The sequence below is a fragment of the Centropristis striata genome, chromosome 2 (genome assembly GCF_030273125.1).
Source record: "Centropristis striata isolate RG_2023a ecotype Rhode Island chromosome 2, C.striata_1.0, whole genome shotgun sequence".
NCBI lineage: Eukaryota > Metazoa > Chordata > Actinopteri > Perciformes > Serranidae > Centropristis > Centropristis striata.
Genome location: NC_081518.1, coordinates 7,883,282 through 7,911,162, shown reverse-complemented (window position 1 = coordinate 7,911,162; position 27,881 = coordinate 7,883,282). Strand labels below are relative to the sequence as shown.

Below are 27,881 nucleotides of genomic sequence, written 5' to 3'. Positions count from 1 at the left end.
TTGCTGAAAAGCAACAGCGAATGTGCAGTAAGGTGTCAAATTACTTCTCTAAGGATGGTGGTGTAGCTCACAATGTAATAAATTGTATGTATAATGTATAGTCATGTTAAATAATTTTTCTCTAAAGTAATTTGTTTCAGAAAGCAGCCTGTTTCTTTGCAATCATATCATTGCAAATCTGGCGCACAATCCAAATAGATAAGGTGTATTTTCATTCCAGTTCAATAATTCACTCTATTGGCCGCCTGATTGGTAATCGGTGAATATTTGCACTCTAAAATCAGTATCAGTCTCACAAATCCCAGTGGCTCAGACAGTTGTAACACACTGAATGCTGAGAGAATGCATTAAAAGAAAAGAAGTCACTGTAGGCTATAACAATCTCTTTTTATTCTCTATTCCGAACAATCAATTTAAAATGAACAGTCCTCACAGGTACCATTGTTATAAAAGGCCAAAACATTTATGTCATGTCTCTGCATATAGTAATAGAAAGGATATATGACATTCTAAATCAGATAATATACTAATAACGAATGCTGTTCCAACAAACCACTTAGTAATATTCATCGGGCTCACACACATAAACAGGTTTTTTTTTTCATTCCATTCATTAATATCATATTTGCTATCCAGTATTTTTGCTCTGCTTTGCAGTTTCGCTGCCTGCCTGCACTCACTCTCTAATTCCAAACTCAAGTCTTCCTTCTGCTCTCCGCTCTCCATCTCACTTCCTATCTCTCTCTGTCTCTCTGTCTATCCCTCTCTGTCTCTTTCTATCCTCAAGTGGTTGCATTTCATTTTTGGTTACTCAAAAGAAAACATCCTTTTGCCTGAGTTACCACTATAGACATTGCGGTGGTTACAGCATTCCAGAAAGCCTAGCTGTGTTTGTGATACCTTGATGGCTTTCTCGCACCATCTGAGGATTAAACTGAATTCACATTGATTTGAAAGATGGCTTCTTTTTCAGACTGCCTGGGTGACCTCAGTGCTGAGACCATCTGCCATGTCGGCGACTGCATCGGGAACTTCCTGGCTCAGGTTCACCTCCTTTTTCAGTTCAAAGTCACTCTGCTCCTTGATGGGCGTTTCCTCTGGCTTTTCATTCCCATTAACACATTCCTTTGCCTGTATGGCACCACAATTTGCACAACCTCCATTCACAGCTGGAAGTGCATCTACTTCTGCCACGTCCTCTGGAACAGAAGAGCTCTCTACATCTCCGTTTTCCATCTTGCTTTCTACCTCAGGCTCTGGGCAAGGCACCTCTTCCACGGAGGCTTCAGCTACCTCTTCAGAATCAGCGGTAATTTCGCCGGCAGAGGTGGACTCTGAGATGACAATCTCAGGGACGGGTTCTGCTGCTTCTGGCTCAGCTGCCGCCTCAGTGCTGGGTGCCTCTGTTGCAACAGGCTCCTCGGGCTGCTCTTCAGTGGGGAGCTCCTCTGCTGCATTCTCCACAACCTCAGGACCATCTTCTTCCAAAGTCTCAGTTGCATTAACCTCAGGTGTGGCTACAATTGGTTCTGGCTCAACTTCCTCTGGTGCAGATTCTACTGCATCAGCCACTTGCTCTGGTTCTGCTGATTGTTCAAGCTCTGGCTCAGGTGCTTGCTCTGGTTCTGGTTCTGGTGATTGTTCAAGCTCTGGCTCTGGTGCTTGCTCTGGTTCTGGCTCTGGTGATTGTTCAAGCACTGGCTCTGGTGCTTGCTCAGGTTCGGGTTCTGGCTCGGGGGCTTCCACTGACTCTGGCTCTGGTTCTGGCTCTGGCTCTGCTGCTGGCTCGGGGGTTTGCTCAGGTTCTGGGGCTTGTTCCAGCACTGGCTCTGGTTCAGGGACAGCAGCGGGGACTACTGTCTCCTCCACAGTGGCTTCTGGCTCAGTAACAGTCTCTGGGATGGGCTCTGGCTCTGGGTCCTTGGGTGCTTCCTCTGTGCAGACAGCAATAACCTCTGGCTCTGGCACAGATTCTACAACTGCAGCAGGGAGCTCTTCAGGTGCAGCTGCAGGCTCAGGTTCAGCCTCACATGGCGCAGGTTCCTCTGCTGCTGCTGCTGCTGGAGCCTCTGGGAGTTCTTCTACTGGAGCTTGTTCTTCTACTACTGGAGCTTGTTCTTCTACTACTGGAGCTTGTTCTTCTACTACTGGAGCTGTCTCCACTACTGCTGGGGCTGTCTCCACTACTGCTGGAGCTGGTTCCTGTGCTGCTGGAACAGCTTCCTCAGCTGCAACAACTGGTTCCTCTACTACTACTGCTGCAGCTGCTTCTTCTGCTACTGGTGCTGCCTCCTCTGCTGCTGCAGGTGGTTCCTCTACCGGAGCTGCTGCCTCTGGAACTGCTGGGGCTGGTTCCTCAGGAGCTGCAGGAGCTGGCTCCTCTGGAGGTGCAGATTTGGGTTCCTCTGGAGCTGCAGGAGCTGGCTCCTCTGGAGGTGCAGATTTGGGCTCTTCTGGAGCTTGTTCAGCTTCAGTCACTGCCGCCACAGCCGACTCCACAGCTTGCTCTACCACAGTGCTGGCTTCAGCTGTCACCTCAGCTTCTGTGGGCGGGGCTTCAGCCTCCACTTTAACAGAATCCTCTGCACCAGAAGCCGTTGCTGCAGCCTCATCCTTTGCATCTTTGGGGTCGCTCACATCATATCCCTTCTTCTTCCTGCTCAGTTTGCCTCCCATGGTGAATCCTGGGAACAAATAGATAAAAATGTCTTTTAGTATGAGGAATAAAACTTAAGTTTAATTTGGCATATCTCTTTAATCATAAATGTTTAAATCAACTGCATTGTTCTGGTATATCTTGTTCAGAAATAAAGAATACATCTTCAACATAATAGACAGCCAAATGCATTGATCCCTACCGGAAATTTAGACTGTCCAATTTACCCAAACTGTATGGAGACAAAACGTATGCCAACTCACTAAAAGGACCCATGTGACTGGGTTCAAACCCTAGATCTTCATGTTGCCAGGCAACAGTGCAAACTACTGAACCACTATGCCACCCAAGCATGTGGCTATCTTATTTTACGAAGGTAAGTACAATTAATACACTTGTAAATAACAGTCATGCCCACACTGCATTTTAGAAAGTATAACAGAATACATTCCTGAGTTCCTTCAAATGTAAAAGAGTGTTCTGACAGAAAGGAGAATGGAGAGAAGTCTATTGTCTATAAGTGAAGTAGAAGTTCAATTAGGAAACTGCCCTCTGCCAAGCAAAGTTTGGCTAGAAAACAAATGTAAATGCATGGGAACCTTACTGAGATCAGACAGCCCCACAGACTCTATCCTTTCAGGAATGCTGGGTAAGGCTTAGTGCCAAATGAGCCCACGGCTCTGAGTTGAGCATCTATGATGCAGATGTACAACTATTTCTCTCTCAGCATGACAAGCTACAAACGAATGTAGTGAGAGTCATAAGAGGCAATTCAGAGGAAGAAAAGGGGGAGAAAAGGCTTTTCTGTATGAACTGCGGATCAGTGTAAGAAACAATAGTCAAAGTGACACATTCTCTGAATAGTGCAATTGGTACTACTAGTTCTTTGTGTTAATGTGGCAGCACTGTTGTCGCTGTAGAGGAAGAGTCTATGATTGCAACAGAATGCAACTTCCCTTCACTGACATAATAGAGAACTGGAAGTTCAACTTTATCTTACTGATAGTTTTTCAGCTGACCATGGACAAATCAACCTGTTTGAATATGAGAGTCTTTAAACACGACCGTTCTGCAGAAACAAGGCTGCAAATTGATATTAAATTAATTTGAAATCTCACAGTGAGAGTCTCACTCATTTGATTAGCCGATCTCCGTTTGACGGATGCTATTCCAAATAGCTGGAAGTATCAAGTAACATGACATGGTTTGGTTTTTCTATATCAGGTCCAAAATGTCATTTGTAGCACTTGTACCCTGCGGGGCAGAATGTGGGTACGAACAATATGGGAACTGTCCATAGTGCTGCAATGGAGCAATTAAGACAGGATGCGCCATACACCATGGATGGGATAGGCTGTACATCCGTTACACCAATTTACAGTAACATGAACAGGCCAGTGCTTACAATAAGTCATTATATACCAAAGTGTGCCAAATTCTGCGTTGGGATGTACTCATATCTAATCATGCCTTGTTTTTTTTTTTTTAAGTTATCGATTATTTGCCTATTTTTCGCCAAAGCCTCTTAGTGTCTCGGGCCTTCAAATCAGACAAAGCAGAAATGTACAGTTTGTGGAGAAAACCTCATATTTTGACGTCAAATCACTATGGATATCTTTTCAAAGCCATTCCCGATCAAACAGGCCAAATACATCGAAATCTAGAGTCGATACAAAGCTTTACACACATTCAAAAAGATAAAAGAAGACAAGCAAAGGTACGGCAGCATGTGCCGGCCGGTAACAAAGGATGGGAATTCCTCACCAGCAGATACTCACTGATAAAAGTAATGGTTTGGACTAAATCTGCAGCAAACACTGATGGTAAAATGTACTATAATGTAGGATATATACCCAGTCGACTATACAGGAGAATTGCACTATACACTGCACGAACACTTGAGTGATAAAAAGCTGTAGAGGGGTCTCCATCCCCCATTTCAAACCCGCCCACCACTGCTTCTCTCAGCTGCTCTGCCCTTTTTGTTCACGAGCATTTTGAAAATGTCGTACCCACATGAACATGCGAAAGAAAACGAAATCCACCACGATAACACGTTAATACCTAATAAGCACCACAACTTAAGAACTTTGTTCTGCGCTTTTCTTTGTCCCAGAAGGTTTTTTTTATCGCCTGCTTAAAAAGAAAAAGAAAAGAATCAACGCTGCTGCCTGAGAAAACGCACCAAAGCAAATTCGACACCTGAGGACGATAAAAGGCAGAAAAACCTGCCTTTATTATACCAAATGTACACATTTGGTATAATAGGATAAAAAGACAGAGAACAATGGGAAAACTGCACCTCAAAAGCATCTTTCTTTCTCGCTTCTTTCTTTTTACGCACTGAATACATCTGATACACATGTTGCAGCTGATTAATAAAACATAAAAAAGAAGAAGAAAAGAAGCAATGCTCAGATGAGACCGACCTGTTTTTTTAGAGAGTGGTCACTTGGGCTTCTTTTCCAGGCTCCGGCTGGATGTGATAATGGAGGTAAACCTTTAGAGTGACAGCTGCAGATTCCGCCCCTGCTCTCCGAGGTGCAGTCTGGGACTGTGTTGTAACTGAGGAGTGCCCCCTCACAGTTTTCTAGACATCTGTCGCTATCACAATCCAGCCTACCCCACTACTGCTCCTTCTGCAATCTATACCCTCCCAATCTTTAACCCCTCCTCTCCCGCACACACCCACTCCGGTGCATATTTCTCTGTTGTGTAAATACATCTGCGGACTCTCTGAGGCGGATTATATGCGGACTGACACTAATTTCACTTCGTAAAAATGACTTATTCTTTGATGTTTTATTTTCTACTTGCACCATAAATAGTAAACATGTGAAGGAGCATAACGTGTTTAAAGGCATTCTGAGTAAATTATAAAGAAAACTGATTTTATTTGCATTCAAAGTGCTTAATCAAATCTAATGCAAAGTGTGGTTTATAGTCTACTTGACCTGTGGTGGAGTGTTGACATCAGTGTTTTTAACACTGTAAGTAATTTGAATCATCATGTGACATTATAAACATATGCAGTAACAGGCTGTCTGATCCCATGCCTGACTTTAAACTAATATATGGTTGATGTTCTTGTTTTAGAGAACTAAAACTTCACTCTTATGTTGCAAAGTATTTTGATGCATTGCGCCTCTTTGCTATTTGCCTTCCATGTGTTAATGGGACACGCTTGGTCCGGGGTGAGACTTAATGAAATTCAACAACTGACCCTTCCTGGTAAACATGCTGTCCACTTCAACACTTTCACCCAAGCAGCATGTTGCTAGTTGACATATTACCATGTTAAAGTATTTGAAAACTACTAATAATGATCAGATATAATGTATATAAACTATATATAAAGTTGGGGCGTAACTATGAATCTTTCTCTAACAATATGAGCATTAACCTAGTATGAAGTCTTATCTCTTCCAACAGTGATCCACTTGTTTCTACTCACAGAGCCTTCCTGTGAAAATTAAGGTGAGATTGGGGTTTTCCCTGACAGTTTACAGAAACACATTTCTTTCTTAACAAATCCTCTCAGTGAAACTGGAAGAAAGACATGACCAATAACAGAACAATAGGACTGACGATCTGATTACATCACTCAAAACTCACCAACCTGGTATTTAATCATAGAAACGCCTTGGAAAGCAGCCAAACAGGCTTTTTTTTTTGTTGCCCTGATTTAGACCAAAAGCTGAGTTTTTTTTTAAAAAAGGAGATTTTTATACAGTACAGAAAAGTGGTAGCTTGAGAAAGTTAATGTATATAAACTCAAAACCAAACAAGAGACAAGAAACAAGAAATGTGTGTCCAGTGCATGCAACAAAAATATATTTGAAAATCAATAATTCAATTCAGGGATTTTATATAAATAAAGTTTTTAATTCAACACAACAGATGTTAAACTCAGGCATAATTAATGTAACATGTTCCCTGCAGGTTGTGATACATCCAAATGTTTTTTGTAGTCTAAAGGGACTTTTTTTGTTTTATTTTCTTACCCCCTGTTATGTTTTTCCAAGGGGTCTTTAAATACATACATTTATCATTCACTGATAAAATAAGCACCACAAAACGCACCAAACAGACAGTACTTTTAAGGAGACAGCACCCTCTCCTGTTACAAGAGCTCATAGCACAACAGCGTGCATATAGAGAAACCTTGTTGCTGTGCATTAAAACAATATTGTAGATATAAAAATGACACAATTACAATGTTTTTTATGCAAATATCTTGTTAGATTTGGCATTTGTGAGATACCCATTTAAACTGTCCATGGCTCTCTGTTGATGATTTAAAAAAAATACATTTACCTCATTCATACAGAGTATGTCACCACAAAAAAAAGAAGAAAAACAGATAAGACTGTAAAATAACAACAACAACAACAACAACAAACCCACCAACAACAAAAATGTGATGTTGCAAGAATATATTTAAAATAAATAAATCTATATATATTTTAATTTAATTTCATAAATTGCTCTGCTATCTACTTTTTGTGACACAAAGTTCTGGTTTCTGTCTGTTACAGAAAACAAGAAAATAAGATCCACCTTGTTTGTTTTCCCTGCTGGCATTTGAGCTAAACAGTGACAAAGGGGCAGCAAAGGCTGAGTTTCACATGATGCAAAAGCTCTGGAATGCATTCCCAGGAGAATAACCACCATCCCAGCCAACCCTGCTGCTCCACATAGACAGAGGAGTCACAGACTTACGGGGAGGCCTTGGAAAACTCCCCAGAGTTTTCATGAAAATGTCCAAAGCTCATCTGTCTGCAAGTCCGGGCCCCTTTGGCCTTGACTGACCCAAAAACTAAAGAAGTGGAGAAGTAAAGTAACAGGTGTTAGGTACTACAACGCGCTACAAGCCAAAGTCAGTGTGTGCTGGAATGTGCAAAAACTGCCAGGTTTGTGTGGAGGCTTTCTCAGTGCGAGGAAGGTTAATGGGCTGGACAGGTTCATATATTTTATGAATAACTTGATTTAATTCACATATTTCTGAGCTTCATGTTTGATGTTCACTTCATAAGTTACAGCCAGTTTCCCCAAAGTAAGTCAATAAAGAGGACTAATACTAAAAAATAACTAAAACTTTATGTTTCTCATAAGACCTTTTCTTTTAGAAAGTTGGTTGATAACTGATCTGTGTGGCTTTATTCATTCAAAGGCAAACATGAATAGCACCCTCTATTGGAGACATTGTGAAATAACATATCCTACAAAGCCTCATTTTGGGATGCTGAAGGCTGGTGAAGATTTGATTGGATTTATGACACAATCTATAATTGCTATATTAATTAGACTCATGTTTAATTTAAGGAATGATGTCACTGAAGCTGGCTATTGCTAATGTGACCAGGGCCCTTTTTTCATAAACTGAGTTCACTTAATAAACCAGGCTTATTTGGACTATTCTGACACATTTTCACTGGATTTGGTGCCATAAATAAAATTCAACATAGTTCAAGTCCGACAACCATGACAACTAATGCTAGTAGTTGAATTGTCTTTATGGAATCAACTGAAAAAGAGTGAGAGTAACTGAAATAAGACTGCCTGGCTTATTTGGTAAGCTTGCTTAATGGTACAGGCACCAGGTTCCAGAGTAAAAGGCCTGGGGTGACTTATTCTAAAATAGCCTTTTTGGATTGATGGTGGCACTAAAGGCTGTGCTGGTTGGCACACTCAGTTTTTGTCCTTGCATCACCTTTGACTGAAAGTTAATAGCCATCAGCCATTCTGGGACAATAAACATTTTACACACAAGCCTAGTTTGATGGCTGTGATATTCTTCTTATCATGAAAATTACTGTTTAAAAAAAAATCTAAATCCTTTAATAGAAAGTAGTTTTTGAATGAGTGACATTTGTGTTCAACTGTATCTATGGATACCATCATGGTATGTGTTTATTAGACTGCTGGGCAACCATGACACCCCCTCAAAGACCATTGCTTTGTCTTGCATTTTGTGAAGACTGGTAGAGGATGTGCTTTAAACCAGCTCAAAATGATAATTATTAGCTAAAATTGACAGATTTGAAGTTGGACCCATCTTGACCAAAGGAACATGCTGTAGTTGCTGAAATTAAGTTTCTAGAGTGCAGGTTAAATAAACATTAGGCCGAGCACTTTAAAAATCACGTGTTATGGGCATGTTGAACCTATGGCAGCAAGTCAATTGTTGATATTACACGGTGTTCTCCATCAGTTGTTAAAGGAGAAAAAATGCTATGACATCACCTATTGGCATGTGGCCACAAGTGTTTGATAGTTTGACCCACGTTTGAACCACAAAGAATAGTCCACCTGCGACAGACGATCTTTTTTAGGTATATAATTGTCACATTTTGAACAAATAAACGTATATTCCTATATAACAATTACTGGAGCGACCAATCACTGATATTTAATAATAATAATAATAATAATGCATTTTATTTATAGGCGCCTTTCAGGACTCTCAAGGTCACCTTACAATAAACAATTAAAAACAAAACAATAATAATAAAACAGCAATGGCAGTAATAATAAACAACAATGAAACAATTACAAATTAGAACAATAAAGACAACAATGACAGTAATAATAAACAATAAACAACACTGAAACAATACAGAGAAAAATTGTAATTTGAAAATGATGAATATTTTAGGGATAGGCTAGTCTGAACAGGTGTGTTTTGAGATGTGACTTGAAAGTTGACAGTGTTGTTACAGAGCGGATGTACTGAGGGAGTTTGTTCCAGAGTCGGGGGGCAGAGCAGCTAAAAGATCGTAGTCCCATTGTGGCTAAATGGGCGGAAGGGGTGGAGAGGAATGAAGCAGAGGAGGTCCTGAGTGTACGGCAGGGTGTGTAGGTTTGGAGGAGCTCAGTGAGGTATGATGGTGCAAGGTTGTGGAGGGCTTTGAATGTGAGGAGCAGGATCTTGAAGTTAATACGGAGGTGGATCGGGAGCCAATGAAGGTGTTTGAGGACGGGAGTGATGTGCTGCGTGGATGAACTTCTGGAGATTATGTGTGCGGCCGAGTTTTGGACTAATTGCAGTTTATGGAGGGATTTTTGTGGCAGACCATGAAGAAGAGCATTACAGTAATCGAGTCGGGATGTGACAAGGGCATTGACCAGTATGGAGGTGCTATTATGGGAGAGAGATGGGCGAAGGCGATTGATGTTGCGAAGATGAAAGTATGCAGACCGGGTGATGTTATTGATATGGGCAGTGAAGGAGAGGGTGCTATCCAGGATGACGCCCAGACTTTTGACCTGAGGGGAGGGATGGATCGAGGTGCTATTATCAATATGCAGTGAGAAACTGTTGGTTTTGGATAATGTGGATTTACTGCCAACCAAAAGGAGTTCTGTTTTATTTCCGTTGAGTTTAAGAAAGTTGTGGGAGAACCAGGCGTTAACTTCTTGCAGACAGTCAAGGAGGGGGGGTGGAGGAAGTGTGGAGCCAGGATTGCAGGAGAGATAGAGCTCGGTGTCGTCTGCATAACAATGAAAATTGAGTCTGTGATGCCTGAAGATATTACCGAGAGGGAGTAGATAGATGATGAAAAGAAGGGGGCCAAGGACAGAGCCCTGTGGTACACCACAAGTGACTGGGGAGGGTTGGGATTTGTGATTCCTGAGCTGTACCATCTGTGTGCGACCGGAGAGGTAGGAGGTGAACCAGGAGAGAGTGGTGAGAGTAAGACCAATGGAGTTTAGGCGGTTGAGGAGGATTCTATGTGAGATTGTATCAAAAGCTGCAGTGAGGTCAAGGAGGATGAGTATGGAGAGATGTCCGGAATCTGCTGCTGTGAGAAGGTCATTGGTGATCTTTGCCAGGGCTGTTTCAGTGCTGTGATGAGGACGGAAACCAGATTGAAACTTTTCATAGAGGGAATTGTGGGTGAGATGATTATGAACCTGTGTAGCAACAACTTTCTCTAGAATTTTGCACAGAAAGGGAAGGTGTGATATTGGTCTGAAATTATTAAGGTCATTGGGGTCCAGGCCAGGTTTTTTGAGTATTGGAGTGATTATTGCTGTTTTGAGGGGGGCCGGAATGAAGCCAGAGGAGAGGGAGGAGTGTATGATGTCAGTAATGAGTGGGAAAAGAGAAGGGAGACAGAGTTTAACCAGGTTAGTAGGCAGGGGGTCAAGACTACAGGTGGAGGACTTGGATTTCTGTATGATGGTGGTTAATTCTGTGGGGGTTGGGAGATCAAAATTGGATAATGGGGGTATGAAAGGTGGAGCAGGGGAGAAGCAGTTGATGCAGTCGGTGTGTGTGCATGGAGGAGGTAGTTGTTTATGAATGCTGAGAATATTGTCATTGAAAAAGTCCATAAATTTATTGCAGAGGGTAGTAGAGTACATGTGAGGGGCAAGAGTGTCTGGGGGCCGTAGCATATTGTTGAGTGTGGTGAACAGAGTGCGTGTGTTTCCTTCAGCAGTCCCGATGACAGAGGTGTAGTAATCTGTTTTGGCCTTGGCAATGGCATCTTTATATTTGAGCAGATGGTTGTGGTACATGTTATGGTGAACAGTGAGGCCGGATTTTCTTGCGAGGCGTTCTAGTCGGCGTCCTTCAGTTTTGAGTTTACGGAGTTGTGGGGTGTACCAGGGTGCAGAGCGTGTGAAGGTGACAGACCGTGTTTTTCAATGGCGCCAGTGTATCCAGGAGGTTGTTAAGTTCATAGTTATAGTGGAATATCAGATCCTCGGGTGTGGTTAAGTGGACGGTGCTTGGGAGGGAATTTACTGCAGCAGAGAAAGTTGATGGATTTATGCTCTTGACGTTTCTGAATGTAATATACCGTGGTGTTCTTATTTTGGATAACGGTAGTTTAACGGTAAATGATACAAGCTTGTGATCTGACAGGGGAAAGTCTGATATTATATGTTTCAGTGGTGATATGCCAGTGCAACAGATGAGATCCAGAATATGTCCTCTTATTTATTGCTTCTTTACCAAGGCCTGATTAACCATATGGGCAACTGGGCAATTGCCAGGGGCCCACAACCTCTAAAGGGCCCAGGGCAGTGTGGGCACAAGGAAAATATCTGGTTATCTCTCGTTTATATGTTAAACAGTCCATCGGAGCCATTGCTCAAAAATGAATTTTGAGGTGACAGGGTGATTTCTGTTTGAAATGAGCTGAGGGCCAAATGCTACTTGATTCTAGATTCTTGATTTTTGTTTGTGTCTTGTCTTCCTCTGTGATTGCTCTATCAATTCAATACAGTTGTGCTGGGAATAAGTGCTGTTAAATAAATATTGAATGCTTTGAAAGTGGTTGTTTACTTATTTTTTTGTGAAAATTGAGGACACTTCATTCCCTATCTTTTTCTATCTTTTTGTACAGTGTCCATGAGTGCCAAGAAAGGCGGCTTCCAAATGAAATGTATAATAATAATAATAATAATTATTATTATTATTATTATGATTATTATTGTTGTTGTATTATTATATTACATAGACATTAATAACAATAATAATAATAATAACAATAATAATAAAAATAACAATAATAATAATAATAATTATTATTATTATTATAGTGGACATAGTGGTGCATTTGTAGTTCTATGAGCATTTGCACATCTGTACATGAAAATGCACTTGATAACAGTTAGTTATTGATGTATTGAGTATAATAACTATATATTACTGTAATTTATTCTATATTTTGCCAGATTATGGTGATTCTGGGGTCGTGATGATAGGGCCCTTGAATACTGTTGCCCAGGGTACAGCAAAGTGTTAATCTGGCCCTGGTTATGGGCATGTTGAACCTCTGGCAGCAAGTCAATTGTTGATATCACACGGTGTTCTCCATCAGCTGTTAAAGGAGAAAAATGCTATGACATCACCTATTGGCATGTGGCCACAAGTGTTTGATAGTTTGACCCACGTTTGAACCACAAAGAAAAGTCCACCTGCGATCTTTTTTAGGTATATAATTGTCACATTTTGTACAAAGAAACTTGCATTCCTACATAACAATTACTGGAGCGACCAATCGCTGATATTTATTGCTTCTTTACTGATCATTGGATGCGCAGCGGTGCACCCGGCGTCCCGGCGCGGCGTCGCAGTCAATGAATGCAACGCACCCTCGGCTACTTGGATGAAGGCGGCGCTAGTGTGGAGCCCGAGCAGCAGCAGGGCCTCGCCTTTGTGGTTGTAGAAAGAGAAGATGGCTCCCGTTCTGGAGAAACAGCTCCCGGGCGCAGCCGGGGCAGGCGACAACAACAACGAAGATGAAGAAGGACAAAACCTTTGGCAAGTTCTGCTTTTGCTTTTAACGTCTTCATGTCTGCCGAGGCTCTCCTTAGAGGACCAAAGCCGCGGTGGTTCTGCTTTGTCACTGACGGCTGCTCACAGTCAAACACCGGCCCGGCTAGCAGGAACATTAGCAGGGTGCTACTTCTGTTAGCCGCTCAGCTAACGTCAGCAAAGTGGGCTAACGCTACTGCTGTTTAGCTCACTAACATTGTTGTGAGCAAATATTGTCCTTAGCCACTTTTTTAAAATAACTTGTATATAAATATTGAATGAATAAGTAAAGTTTGGAGAGCCGTCCATAGTATCAGGGGGTCCGGTAGTTCATGTCAAGACAACATCTAAATACAAGCTCCGTTAGGATCCGTCAGGATACAACAAGCTAGCAGGGATCGGAACAAGCTAATATCATAACCGACTAAGTTAACAAAGTATGCTTAAAATATAGACTTGGCTTTAAGTCCATTTTCATACGGGGTCACAGTGTTGTGGGTCTCAGCTTGTCAGGTTTTGTGGGTTCAGAGCTACAGCTAAGTTACTTCTGTCTAACGAACCGGTCAGTGGAAATGACTGATCATTTCCTGCTTTCTGTCTGTTGTCGTGGACACAACAATGGGCGCTAATAGAGAGGGATAATAATCTTGGACGTTACCAGTTATAGTTATGTGACGATAGTTAACTGCTTTGGTTATAACTGAGTTGAAAATGTTTTTGCCTTTTGAGATAAGGAGCTGTCAATCTAACGGTCATCTGTTTTTCTCAATAACTGTCTTATTGTTTCTTACAGGACCTCAATATTGAGTGAAGTTTCAACTAGATCGAGTTCAAAGTTGCCATCAGGAAAAAATATCCTGATATTTGGTAAGTGTTACTTATTCTACATGTGTGAAAGTGTATACTTCTGCAGTGTTAGTGTTGTCGTTGTAGTGGTCATCCCTGAAGGGAGTGGAGAAACCACAAACTGCCAAACCACACTGAACTCGCAAAAGCTAATGATTGCAAACGTAAACCTTTCTGACTTTTCAGACAGTGTGAATTTTGAGCTGTGTTCCTTCCCACACTCAAAGGAAAGGAAGATATAATAAACACAGAATACAGAGAAGTCTCCTTGGGCGGGGGCGTACTTATTTGGGTTGGCCTTCCAAAAATGTGAGAAATATTGCTATTAACCAGAAAGAATTGTGTGAGGCATTGCAGCCTATGACAGTCATATGAGCATGAGCACAGTCATTGCTCTAGAGGTGGAAGCATTGTGAAGCCGAGACATTCTTCTGTATAGGCAGGCAGTTGCAGTGACAATATATTGGCACATCATATCCATTTTTATTCCAAAATATCCACTCTATTACATCTGCTACTAATAATATTGAACAATGCCAATTTAAGCTGATGAATGAAATATCTTACAGGTGAGGATGGATCAGGAAAAACAGCACTTATGGCCAAACTTCAAGGAGTTGAGCACAACAAGAGAGGCAGAGGACTGGAGTATCTGTACTTAAATGTCGCTGATGAGGACAGAGATGGTGAGTCCAATGCCGTGGCTCTAACAATAGTTTAAAACAATAAATATATTGCTTGTATTAAACTGGTATTTTGTTTTTCCTTTACAGACCTTACTCGCTGTAATGTGTGGATTCTGGATGGAGACCTATACCACAAAGGCCTACTTAAGTTTGCTGTGTCAGCTCAGACACTACCTGACTGCCTAGCTGTGTTTGTTGCGGATATGTCCCGGCCCTGGACCATTATGGAGTCACTGCAGAAGTGGGCAAGTGTGTTACGTGACCACGTGGACAAGCTCAAGATCCCTCCAGAGGACAGGAGAGAACTGGAGCAGAAGAGTAAGTAATGATTTACGTAATTTATCCAGATGTGACTTGCATTGTGGAAGGTATTGAAATGAAACACCAACAATGCTTTTATTTTGAAATTTTAGTTCTATACTGTGTTGTAGAAGTTTGTTGAAGCAGTCTGCTGCATAAGACTAATACGAGGCAGAGGTTTCTTTGAGGTAGTAATTTATGTCTCAACATGCAAATATCTAAGACATACGTTAAAAATTGACATGCTTACATTTGGTTGACTTTTAACTACCAGGGGAATGTTTAAAAGAAACTGCACTCAGCAAATCTGCCTGAAGCATCCTAGAGGAAACTATGGGGCTTACATAATGTCTCCTTGCTGACAGGCTAAAAGGAAAAGGGAGAGACTGGTTTCTGCATTGCATGGGAGGCAAACACTGTATAACATTGCACATAGTCATGGATGTTTCTAGGTCATCATCAGAGAGGCCCATGATCCTCAGCTGTGTGCTCTAGCTGGAGGCGAGTTCTGCAGATCAATGTGTGTGATGCACTCAGATGTTGCTCTCCTGTTAATTTTAGAACTGATCATCTCTTGCTTATGAACAGGTCTTTTGTGTTTGGAAAAACACTTTTGGTGATTGTGAGTCAGTTCAGTCTTCAGGGGTTGTTCAGAAAGGTCTTGTGTGCCACCAAAGATTTCTTGCTGCAGTTGCTCTTAGGAGTTTGAAATGACTTTTCACAAAGAAGTCAGATTGTTTAATGATTTTAAGATCAATTTGACAGAACAGGTCATAACATTTTCTTAACCAGTAACATGCTTATACAGTGACAAGTGGTAACAAGTCTGCTGGCAAACTTTAAAAAAAGGGAAGGTGGAAGCCAAGTAATGATGACTAAAGCACATTGTTAATTATAGCCACTTTAGGTGCGTATAATGACTTTTATTGGGTCCACATTTTCAGGTTGCTTTATATTCCTGTTCAGGTGGCTAGCTAAGCATAGCTGGAATCGATTATACTATGCAGTAGAAAGGAAATGCGGCAATTTTAGAATTTATACATTATAACCTGTATTCAGTCGATGTTGACAGCTGTAGATTTGCAATTGTGGCATTTATATTGTAGAAGTATTTTTTTCTTGAGGTCTTTGCTATTTGGTCAATTTTTTAAGGGCTCCACTTTAAATCTGTTTGTCAGATTTCGGTAGGGTTCCTCCTACTTTCTCTTGTTTGCCAAATGTTTTGACCCCACCTACTGTGACATGGCCAGTTTAGCTCAGATATGTCATCCACATGAAGTATTTCCAGCATGTCGGTTGTGATGTCAGTCGCGGATTGGTGAGACCTAGTCAGATTACATATTTGCAGATAAGAGTGAGTGAGTGAGAGAGAGAGGCTGACAGAAAGACAGACTGGAAGTGATTGTTAGTGGCTTTTGTCCAGAGAGTCTTGCAGGCGTCTTGCATCATGGTTCCCTCCCCTTCAACAGCAGCGTCAGGGAAAGGAAGGGGATGTAAACTGAGTGGGTCTGAATTCAGTCAGTAGGCTGGACGTTCTGGCTCCTGCTGTGCTGTAACTGAAGTAGGCTGGCTGCTTGAGTCGTCTCAAGTTGTATTACAGGATCAACCTATTGCTGCCAGGAGCAGATGTTGAAATGAGAAATAATACTCCATGACTTCTGTGGCAGTGACGAGACAGGAAATTTTGTTTTAGCCACAGTATCTAGGAATCGTGTGTAGGCAAACATCCTTGGTATTTTGTTTTGACTCGGTCTGTTCTGCAGTGCCACCTTTATTCATGGGAAAACTTTACTGACATCTTCCAAAAAATCAATATACCCCTCACTGATCTCAATGAGTAATGCATGTCTTTAAATGATTTTAAAAGAACCCAAAAGATTATATTTGAGGTACTGTTTCAGTACTTAAAGTACAGTGTGTTTAAATGATTGCAGGCTGAGCAGTTCTTGATTGTGTGTGCCAACCTATTTTGACCCCACCTTTGTTTGTGGAACAGATAAATAGGCCAAAGTCTGTCCCGTCTTTGGCTCTTTCACTTTGTATTTTAAAGTGATACTCCACCTAACATCTCTCCTTGTAGCATCAAATACTTACCCATTGTAAGCTTGCAGGCACAGAGACTGAAGTTTTCAGAGCACAGGCAAGGTGTCAAAATACCCATACAAGATACTCCAGTCCTTATTTAAGCATAGTCCATTGCTCCACTTTGTCAGACACTGTCGTAATGAAGACAAAGCACCATGGTGAATGGATGGCAGTTAAAATAATGTTTTAGTGATGATTTTTCTTTATTAGCTACACCTTTTTTTTTATATTTTTTTTATATTTTGTCTGTGTTTCTATTAAATACATCTGGACGTTGTGTGCCATGTTGACTCCCAACAAGACCCCTGTGTAGCTTAATGCCTCTTCATTGGAAAGGATTAGATGAAAATGTCTGATGTCCATTAGTAGTATTTTTTTTTCTCAATTTGAGTTCAGTATAAAACTTAAGAAAATAAAAAAGGGCAAAGATTTTCATGAATCTTTGGGTAGTGTAAACTAAGCATGTTATTTGTGCATATGCACTAGATTTGTGTAATCCTGTGTCCAAGGAGGGTTCCCTTTTAGATTGCTTGTAACACCAGTCCTTGCCCTATATACTAAATCCCATGTTTGAAAGTAAAGGGTTTGGCTTAAAATGGCAAGTCAATCTGACTTTGTGGGCTGTCCCCAACTGCATTTCTAAGGCTCCTGAGGAAGTAGGCCAAAGCTTCCTGCATATCACCCCCACCACCTCCACCTCATATTGCAGCTTTGTAAACGACAGCTGGGGAGCACAGCAGGAAAGTGAAGAATGTGATGTGTTTATCTATTTCTACCTTTCACCTGAGGCATATTGTGTATTTATGTAATTGTGAAAATGTACCAAGGTTAACACAATTTTATCCAATTATACTAAACTAAAAAGGACGTATTACAGTAATGACTTTCTGTATGTGCATTTACATTTTTAAAACATTCATTGTGCAGGAGTGGATATACTTCAGTATTCCACTTGTTTTGACTCTATGATCTCTTCTCAGACATAGTGTGAGGGTGAGCGCAAGAATAAATACTGTGCTATAAAACCAGGTTTATAGTTCTGTGTCAGGGTGTTGCAGAGTCTACAACTGGTTCCATAACTTTACCAAAGGCTCCACCACACATGACGTACACCTCAAACTAATTAAATGTTGGGGCTACAGAGATGCAATGTGGAGAGCACAAGAACTTTTTCAGCTCCCAGCTTTTTTCACAAGTTTGTAAATGGAGACAGCATAAAGTTAAGAAATCTAAAAAGGGTTTTTTAATGCCTGATATATTGATTATAGGCACCTAAATGTCTTTTTGCTCATAGTTTGTAACCTTAAATAACTTGTTAATTGTATTCTGAGAATGGCATTCAGTGCATGTTAGAAAGAACATTCAAAAGTGAAACCTGATGTCAGTCTGGGAAAGGAAAGCATTTGTATTTGATAAAAGGAACATGGGGGCAGGTAATGGAAGTCTACATAAGCAGACTTAAGTTACCTGCTGGTACATGATGAGATTCCCTTTGAATATGCACATTTTGCCAGAAGATTTTCTAATAAAGATACAAATTATTTTTAATGATAGGGGTGTAAATTGTAAAACAAGGTGAAAGAGCTGATGTTTAGTAAGGAAATAAAGAAGTCAGGGAGATAAAAACATTGTAAAGTAATCTTCATTTTATTATGTTACTGTGTTTATTAAGAGTCTAAACTCCTATATTTTCCTCCCTTTGTCTTTCCACCAGTGGTGAAAGCCTTCCAAGAGTACTTAGAACCAGAGGATGCCACCCCAGCCTCCCCACAGAGACGGGCCCCAACAGCAGGGGAAGATGAGGCCATTGTGCTACCACTTGGGGAGAACACACTCACACACAACCTGGGCATTCCAGTGCTAATAGTTTGCACAAAGGTAAATATTCCAACCGGTCAAACTAAGTCTTAAGTTTGAAGCCATAGATGCTCAATGTAGAGACAACTCATTTTCTGGTGTCACTAGATGTGGGTTTACCAATCTATCAAGGCTTTTCATAGGTACTTCTTTCTGAACCCCATATTGATGCCCGCGGCCATCAGTGTGCGAGTGTGAATGTTTATTGCACCCGATGAGCAGGTGGCACCTTGCATGATAGTATCTGCCACATCATCATGTTATCAAGCATTAGACTGGTTAACCTTTGTCACTACTTAAAACTGCAACTTCCCATAAATCATGCTTGTAACTTTCACAGTTTTGTTTTTGGAAACAAAGTTATGCTATCCGTTTCCCCTAATGAGCCACTGCCTTCTGTTTAGCGTGTGTGTTCACTGGGTTTCTAAACTACCCTTACACTCACCCAGATGTTTTTTTTTTAACTTCTGCAATCACAGCCCTTCTAGCCTGTAGGTATCCCTCTTTACTTAACCTGAGAAACGGGCACAGAAAATGTCTTTTAACACCGGTTACTTTCACTGCTGGTTTCCTCCTTATGGGTTCTTTAATAGCCTCCATGATGAGCATATTTCAGCTCAGCCCCTATGGTCTTTTATGTATGCATTATGTTGTGCTTTGTGAGGCAGCATCCTCTAATAAAAGGCTACCATTATACTTGCTTGTTAACCTTCCAGGCAAAGACGAGTGCTGGAAAACCCACCATCAGCAGAGCTTCACGTGCTAGCTGTGACTAGAAAAATGGAAAATATACTTCCTTGTTTGTTTTTTTATCTCTTCTGTCTAGCCCTTATCAGATAAAATGCATTTTGTTTAGCAAATTCTGTCATTGTTTAAAACCATGACTTGCTGTTTAAAACTAGTAAAGCAGTCAGTCTTCTTTTGAACATCATCCCTTCTGTCATGACTAATCAGGCACGGTTCACTACAGACACAGGGAAGGGAAGTACTGTATTTCAGCATTGTCATTGCCACACCACCACTGCACCAAGATGCCCACCTGCCCCCCTCTTAAAGGGATATTCTTAGGAGTGATGCCTGGTTGTTGCAGCAAGCAGTACACGCGCATATCTCTGCCAAGAGCCTCCAAGTAGGCACCCATGTCATCTCAGCACTTAGTGTTGTGCAGGTATCTGTACTGATACTAATGTTTTACTCTGAGCTCCAAAAGCAACACCACTTGGAACATAAAATCCCTGCAGGGCGGAGCATATCTAATCTGAAATCAAGAATCACAACAGAAGACACTGTCATTGTGTAATTTGCTTAACATGCAGAGAGCTGTACAACCTTGTTTCATATTCCTAAATGCTGACCTTTTATTGACTGTGTCATTCCCCTCTCTGAATCTTTTTTCTTCTTCTTCAGTGCGACGCAGTCGGCGTACTAGAAAAGGAGCATGACTACAGAGAGGAGCACTTTGATTTCATCCAGTCCCACATCAGGCGATTTTGCTTAGAATGTATCCTTTTCATACACAGTTGTTTCTAATTGTTTCACAATCCTCATAATCACACTCACTGTTCAAACAGAAATGTTTCTTTATATGACTGTTATTTTATGAACTCATAATCATTCATTATTATTAAAATCAATCCACAATCTGTTATTGCCCCAACAATTGCTGCCTTAACTGAGTTAAACAGATGGAGCTGGCGTGATCTATACATCGGTCAAAGAGGAGAAGAACCTTGATCTGCTTTACAAATATATGTTGCATAAGATCTATGATTTCCAGTTCACCACACCGGCCTTAGTGGTGGAGAAGGATGCAGTGTTCATGTAAGTGAAGATCATTTAGTTGGTCATAATTCTTGGTTGTTTCATCATTGTCTCAATTATTACTAAATTTATTTGGGTATTTCATAGTGTGACATAATGAAAAACCCAATTCTAGTTTTTATCTCAAGTAAATATTACTTTGACTTCCGCTGGTAATGGAACTGTCTCTTTCTTCTTCCAGTCCATCTGGATGGGATAATGAGAAGAAAATTGGGATTTTGCATGAAAACTTAACTACAGTCAGAGCCGAAGATCCATTTGAAGATTTTATCACAAAGCCTCCAGTACGAAAGGTAAGGCAATGCAAATACTGAAAATATCAACTTCAGAAGATAAAATCACAACCCAAAGTGCAATTTAATCACCACATGCTTTCTCCTTTGCTCTCCTTCACAGCTGGTCCATGACAAAGAGATAAATGCAGAGGATGAGCAGGTATTCCTGATGAAGCAGCAGGTATGTGTCAGCCTTTCTTGCATATTTTATGATTTCTTTCACCAGCTGTCGAGAATGACGATGTGTCTAAAAATTCCCCAAATGAACGCCCCCTGATTAAATTTGAACATGATATGGATTTTTTTTTTTTTTGAAACATTCTATAAGAAAATAAAGTTATTATGGAGGGTATTATGGAGGATTTTTCACATCCACGGTAGAAAGATGAAACAACACTAGAGCCAATTACCAATTTAGTGGCAATTCTTAGTACACTTGAATGTATATAGAATGTACTATATAGTATACTGAAAAATGTCTATACTGTACTCATGTGCTGGTGAACATCTGAAACTCCCACATGAAAAATAACATTGCTCTACTTCCCATTTTGTAGTCAAATAAACCAGGAAGGCAAACTTAAAAATAGACATGGTGACTGTTGTTTTAGTTTTGAAAGTTATAGAATTGTTCAGTGTTTGTTTGAGTTTTCTTTCTTCAAAATACCCTCTACTTTATTCTGCACTGACTGCACCTCTATTTATGGACATCTAAATAAAGGCTTATACAGAAGCTGACGTCTTTTATCTTTCATATACCAAGCAGGGTTTTTAATTAGATAAAAATGTATAAATATGTATGTGTTAATTAGTTTTCCAGAAAATCCTAAATTAGTCAACCATTTTTGCCCAGTGCTTTCATCTGAGTGTCCTCGGAACCTGCTGTTGTAATCATGAACCAAGTCTGAATGAAGCTATTCCCTTCCTTTCTCTCAACAGTCTATGTTAGCGAAGCAGCCTGCCACACCAACAAGAGGAGCAACAGTAAGTGTCTTCACATCCCTCAAATATGAAATCTTAGCAATGGATGGATGTATTCATTTTCCATTGCACTATATTATTTTCTTCCTCGATAGACAAACTAAGCTATTTGTTTGTGACCACAGTCTTGCCCTGGTTTCTGTGTTTCAGGAGTCTCCAGGACGAACAGCTTCAGGGTCTCCCAGGCCTGCGGGTCGAGCCGGCCAACCCAGCGTGACGGGCGGGTCACCGATGGCTGCTGTCAAAAAGCCTGACCCTAACATGAAAGGTAGGACCTCTATGAATGCTGATGTATTTTCGTGCCTGTTTAATGAGAACCACACTCAGTAGATTGTCCCAGGGATTAGCACAGTCTCTCCTATTCAATTCAGTATTTTCTTTTACCATTCACATGTATTAAAACCAATGTTTGGACCCCTCCAAAAAAACCCTGTTTTGATCGTAGTCCTTACTATTTATCTTTGATCATTTGGCTGTTATGTGAACACCTCTCTCCTGAAGTGCTGCAATATTGCCCCCAAGAGGTAACAACTAAAATAATTCACATAAAACAACAGATTCCTGAACACCCCCTGAGCTGGCCACCCATAAGCAGAAATATTGACTTTCTCTCCTTCATTAAGTGCAGTAGTCAGCTTGTGCATTCCAACTAGAATGGGTTTAAAGGATTTAATCGAAGTCTGTTAACTCTCACCTACTGTGGTTGTGAATTGCAATGTTTGATGACTTTTTGCTGTGTCACTTAAACAGAAATACAAAGAAAAGTTCTCAGTTTGTAGCAACTTTATCACCACTTTTTTTTTCTCCAAATAAAGACATATTTTGTGGGTTATTTCTTCTAAATCAAGGAGGCTTATGCCCTCTGAGACAAACTTGTATTAGGGTTTGGGGCCACATAGAAGAGTGCACTGTACTACCCCTTGATGTGGCCTTATTTTGCAAAAAGGTGATGACACATGACAGGAAAAATGGATAACTGAAAGTATCCCAGACTGCTAATCTGGAATCATAACATAAGGTATATGGCATTAAAGCAAGATAATCTGTTAATAAGCAGCCTATGTTCTCAGTAATGTTAGTGTTAAGATGATAACTAAAGTAGGTATGATGGTTGATGGCTATTACCCAGTATGAACATATACAACTTTTTTAAAAACTCCTGTTTGTAATATTGTTATCTTGACATTTTTCATGAGAAAATGAGGTTACCTTAAATGTTTTTATGTTTCTCCTCTAGCGGGGGCAGCCAATGAGGGAGTGCTGGCTAACTTCTTCAACAGCCTGTTGAGTAAAAAGACAGGGAGCCCAGGGAGCCCAGGAAGTGGAGCAGTTGGAGCCGGAGTGCAAGGGTCCGCCAAGAAAACAGGTAAAATCTCCAGATCCAGCGCTCTCACCTCTGATCTCAGTGATTAACAACAGCATTTCTCTTAAAACCTTCTTCTTTACAGGGTGACTGTTGTCCTTTTATCAAAACAGTTATAAAGCCTTATTGTTGAGTATAGCATACTGTGTATTTAGATCCATCAGAGCATTGGCTGCATGCACAGTTAAATCTAGACAAGAGGAGAGTTAGAAACAGGGTCTTTGTTGATAGAGCTGTGGACCATTTTGCTGTCTGGAGTTTTATCTCTACAGCCTGAGAAAGGGAGGTTAAAACAGGAGAAAAAGAAAAGTTTTCTTCTTCTTTGACTGAACTTCTGACATCTGAGGAAACTTGTGACAGGCCTGTATAAACCAAACCTCCAATCATAAGTGCCCCCCATGAAACTAATGTCACTCACTCCATGTCATGTCCCACTGCTCTATTGCTAAACTAATGTATTTACCTGTTATTTTGCTTGAGTAACCTCAGCTATTTTGCATGTCCGCTTGCTTTGTTATATCAGGTATAATATAACAAAGGCGAATACTGTTTGTGTAATGGCTGAATGGACCCAGTGAGACATCGAAGGAAACATTGCATAACTCATCTTTCTGTCTGGAACCACTGACATGTACTTTTTGTTCCAGCGCTGACTGAGCAGTGTTAACATTTCTCTGAGACCCGGCTGAAAGGATGATAATAATGCATGACTACATGTTCCCTTTGTCTGATGATTAGTTTTGCATGTGTGTTAACCGTGGCAGCGAGCCGCCAAACTCCAGCATGGGACCGCATCACCATCCAAACCCCATCCATCCGCTTGCTGGCTGTAGAAAACCGTTATTTATGATTACAAACAGAAGCTACAGGAGATTACTTTTGGACTTTGTCTCCTGTTTTTCCAAGGGCAGAAGCCGGGTTTGACTGACGTCCAGGCGGAGTTGGACCGGATGACTCGTAAACAAGACTCCATGGTTTCAGCTAACAACATACCACCGCCGACCGAGAACGAAGCGTGAAGGCAACAAAAACAGCTGCATCGTCCACTGCGTTAATACTCTGGAAATATACATGTACATGTGAGCATAAAAAAAAATTGACCAAATTCCCAATGTCTATATCAGTCAGCGCACACAGTGGTTTCACCAAAACGAGTTTCAGATGCTATCAGATATGTTGGTGTTCTGGTGAGATGGGAAGAGAGAGATGATGGAGATGGAGGTGTTAATAAGATAAGTGCTGAAGGCTTGGCTTTATTTCTGCCCTCTCTTCCACTGTAAATGTTATTTTTTGAGGGATGTCAGTTTATTGAAATGTGTGCACACTCCAGCCTGATGTGCTGGCCTGCAGGCCCCTCATTTTCTGGGGTAAAAACACACTCTCCTCATGGGTTTAAAGAGTGGAAATATGTGGCCTCTGGTTCAGCTTATCTAATGGAAGGAATCCGGTTGCGATTGGAAAGGTATTTAAACTTTATTCATTGAAAAAAAGTAATTAGAATACTTGCAAACATATGTAATGTGTAAAAAAAAATGTTGGATATGATACTGATGTATTTATACAAAGCTCCTTTTTGTTTTATTTTGTGCACCATTTATCGGTTTAAGGAAAGATTCGTCTGTATCACATAACCTGTTAAAATGCCACTGACGTCATGACACTAATACGACAAGTCCTGATAGCATATCTCATCTTTTGCCCTATTCATCTCGAAGGATTCTGTAAATATAAATACAAAAAAAAAAATCTATTCAGGTTAACTTTGGTTTTTGTATAAAATGCAATTCTGTCCAAATTCTGAAAATAGCTTCTTTTGACTTAATAAGACTGGTTGGGATTAGAGGTTGCAATGGAAGCGCTTCTTTAGCTACAGGTGTGTATATTTGGGGATGGGGTTGGGCAGCATCTTTCCTACTATAACTCCTAAGTGCCTCGCACAGTTAGCTGTTTGTGTCATAGTAGAGGTGCTTGTCTGCGTAAGAGGAAATGCACTGTAGCACCATCGGTTAAAAGGTTTTTGTCCATTTCTTGTCATCCAAATAATTTATTTTGTTTTACATTTTTGTTAATGTACAACAAGCCTGTGGTCTATTATTTTTCAGAAATACAATTTCTGTGGCCTAGCTGACGGTGTTCAATAGAGCAAATAGATTGAATGCCTTCATACAAACTGTAAAGGCTGCTGATGTTAAGAAAAACCACACGATGGAACTTTTGGGTCCCCCAGAAGAACACTTACTGTGGTCGATACCACTCGCTTTGCAGCCAAAAGACACAATGATTTGCTGTGGTTTGAACAAAATGAGATATTGTATCATCCGTAAGTGTTTTGACAGCTCTCTGTCCTTCTTCGGTTTCACATGTTTTATTCACGCTGTACTTCACATGTCAGTTAAAACATTCCCAGTTTCTACATGAAGTAGCTGTAGAAACACGTCCCTGTAGTGAAACCTGTTTGTCCGGTCAGGTCTTTTTGTTCTGTCTCTTTCAGTGCCCATTTAAAATGACGACCTTTGCCTTCAATGTACAGCTAACAGTTTGTCACACTGGGCCCCCTGCCTTCACAGGAATGCTCCTAATTCATTTGTGTGTCCTTAAGGGGTTGCTTAATTGTGTTCTGTATTTTTTTTTTCCTTTTCTTTTTTTAAAAACTGAAACCATTATACTGTACCATATCAAATAATCTGTAGTAATATTTATGGTTTCATGACACCATAATCTAATCAAAGTGAAGTGTACATTATCATTAAATCTGTATGCAAGGCCCTACTTAATCTTATGGATAGTGTACATCAGTAGTTTTCACAGAATTAATGGAAAGTGGAAGAGAGCAGCTATTTGCTATTCAAATAATAGCAAAAAAAGGAAAACTGGAGCGGATTGGGACATGTAACCAAAGATGCATATTAGTCACTATTTTCTGCTTTTATAGTTGGTAATAATCCATAAGATTAACCAGTGGCCGTTTTTTTGTCCCACTCTTGCATGGAGCCCTTGCATTCCAAACTTCAGACCTGCCTATGAACTCTTGTTTTGAATAACACCCTATAAAAATGGTAGAAATGCCTTACTCCACTCAACCATATCTGGGGTTTCTTGAGTCAACAGGGGGGGAAAAAATACCATAGTTGTGTACATAGATTATGGTTCACTAAACTGGTCTTCAAATGCAATGCAATTAAGGTTTAACTTTAAAGTTGCTCTGTAAGGGAATAACCACAACATCATATTGGTTTACAGTCTACCTTATGCATGATATTGATTTGTTATCAAAATGATGCTACACAACTGGTTTGGATTTGATTTTGATCAAAATGAAGCTCTTTATAGATTTTATTTTTCCTTTTTTTGTGACTGGGTGGAATGTGCACCTGAGGGTCTGTTGCAGGTGGATGAAGCACAATTTAAGAACAGCCAGGAGCAGCACGCCACATGTTGAAATAAGCACTTTTCCTTGGACACTTGTATCAATTCCCTGTTGCTACAGTTTAAGATACAGAATGCATTTTTTTTCTTTTTGCCTTGCCTTTTTAGAAGATTTAGTAATGAATCTAGAAGTTAATCTGAACAGTAAAACTGCATTATTTATCTGCATTTGCTGCTTAAGTTATGGAAGGTGCCCCTTGTGGTTAACTATGGAATAACCGCCTTTCTGCTGGTGGTATTGTAAATTTAATCAATCCTCTAGGAAGCATTGTCATTTCACCTTTTGTTTGGGATGTTTTGGGGACATGTGGAAGTAGAGAAACCAAATAAATGTTTATTCATTTTCAGGTTTGACCTTTTTGCCCATGAAACATCCCCTTGTTTATGTTTACATCCTAATTAGGCATATTTAGTTTTTGTTGTCAAATATGTTTTTGCCCATTGAGAATTTTGAAAAAGCCACCCTAACCTGACTGACCACACTGATATTTCCTCAAAAAACATGGCCCTACTTGTTAAATTTGGCATTTAGCTGAGTGGAATGAAGTGCTCTCATGCTGCTTGGTTTCAAAGTTGCACTCGCTCTTTGTAAAGGTTGGATGTTGCTCCCAAGATTGAATAATGAACAGTTGTTGTAACTTTTGTACTCAAACGTCAGTTGAAAGCAACTGCCTCTTCACATCCTAACTGAATTGCCTTCAACCACTATTGACAGTCTTCATCTATACGAGACTATGAGCTTCTGCTTCCAGTCCTTTTGTATTCAGGATATCAAGACATTGTAAGCACATGGCTGGCTGCATATTTGTGTCCTGAATTAATTCAGAAGTTTGATTGTATGACTTTAACACAACTCTGTAGCCTTTAAGCTGCCATGTGGATTCTCGCTTCTTACGCCGACAAAGATAAGGAAAATGTTTATCAGACCCCTGGCTTCAATAAAACAAAGAATCCAAACTTTGGTCCACTTTCACATTTTTGCATCCATTTATACAATGTTTACTGAATTTTATTAATGGATTTACTTGCACAACTCCTTACACCACCCCCACACACAAAAAACAAACAAGACATTTTGACATTGCTAATAACAGGTTGTCCTACAGCTGCTGAACATCCTTGAAAACACTAATAATAATGTTTTCAAGGTTTGCAAAGTGCTTAAAATGTAGGTTATATAGGATGCAAGGCCTGCTCACTAGCCGGTGACACATTTTATAACATGAAACTTGTGGTTTTATTTTGTCACTTCCGTAGGATGCTATCACAAAACACCAATTTGGTTGTTAAATCATAAAAGTAAAATAATCAG

General features: G+C 40.4%; 2 protein-coding genes across 4 annotated transcripts; one reads left to right on the top strand and one right to left on the bottom strand.

Annotated features, from left to right (window-relative positions):
- Positions 1 to 368: 368 nt before the first annotated feature.
- Positions 369 to 5,267, bottom strand: si:dkey-56m19.5 (proteoglycan 4). Of its 2 annotated transcripts, none has more exons than XM_059355470.1 (2): positions 5,090 to 5,267; positions 369 to 2,687 (listed from the first exon to the last, which is right to left on the bottom strand). In XM_059355470.1, the coding sequence occupies exon 2, from the start codon at positions 2,674 to 2,676 to the stop codon at positions 970 to 972; it is 1,707 nt and encodes a 568-aa protein (XP_059211453.1). In that variant the 5' UTR covers positions 2,677 to 2,687; positions 5,090 to 5,267; the 3' UTR covers positions 369 to 969. The 2 variants fall into 2 exon arrangements, with proteins under 2 accessions (XP_059211453.1, XP_059211443.1); XM_059355460.1 differs by having other exon boundaries at positions 369 to 2,684; positions 5,086 to 5,266.
- A 7,539-nt stretch (positions 5,268 to 12,806) lies between these two features.
- On the top strand, positions 12,807 to 27,526 carry dync1li2 (dynein, cytoplasmic 1, light intermediate chain 2). 2 transcript variants are annotated; one of them, XM_059355503.1, is made up of 13 exons: positions 12,807 to 12,935; positions 13,723 to 13,796; positions 14,345 to 14,461; positions 14,549 to 14,779; positions 18,561 to 18,724; positions 20,111 to 20,204; positions 20,389 to 20,524; positions 20,706 to 20,817; positions 20,921 to 20,980; positions 21,739 to 21,783; positions 21,931 to 22,048; positions 23,018 to 23,146; positions 24,055 to 27,526. In XM_059355503.1, exons 1-13 carry the CDS (start codon positions 12,850 to 12,852, stop codon positions 24,069 to 24,071), a joined length of 1,383 nt encoding a protein of 460 aa, XP_059211486.1. In that variant the 5' UTR covers positions 12,807 to 12,849; the 3' UTR covers positions 24,072 to 27,526. The 2 variants fall into 2 exon arrangements, with proteins under 2 accessions (XP_059211486.1, XP_059211477.1); XM_059355494.1 differs by having other exon boundaries at positions 24,050 to 27,526.
- The last annotated feature ends 355 nt before the right edge of the window (positions 27,527 to 27,881 follow it).

Excerpts from the sequence above, each read along its gene's own strand:
- si:dkey-56m19.5 (XM_059355470.1), bottom strand. The coding sequence starts at position 2,676 with ATGGGAGGCAAACTGAGCAGGAAGAAGAAGGGATATGATGTGAGCGAC.
- dync1li2 (XM_059355494.1), top strand. The coding sequence starts at position 12,850 with ATGGCTCCCGTTCTGGAGAAACAGCTCCCGGGCGCAGCCGGGGCAGGC. Across the intron at positions 18,725-20,110 it reads TGCTAATAGTTTGCACAAAG|TGCGACGCAGTCGGCGTACT; the intron begins GTAAATATTCCA and ends CTTCTTCTTCAG. Across the intron at positions 23,147-24,049 it reads AGGGTCCGCCAAGAAAACAG|GGCAGAAGCCGGGTTTGACT; the intron begins GTAAAATCTCCA and ends TGTTTTTCCAAG.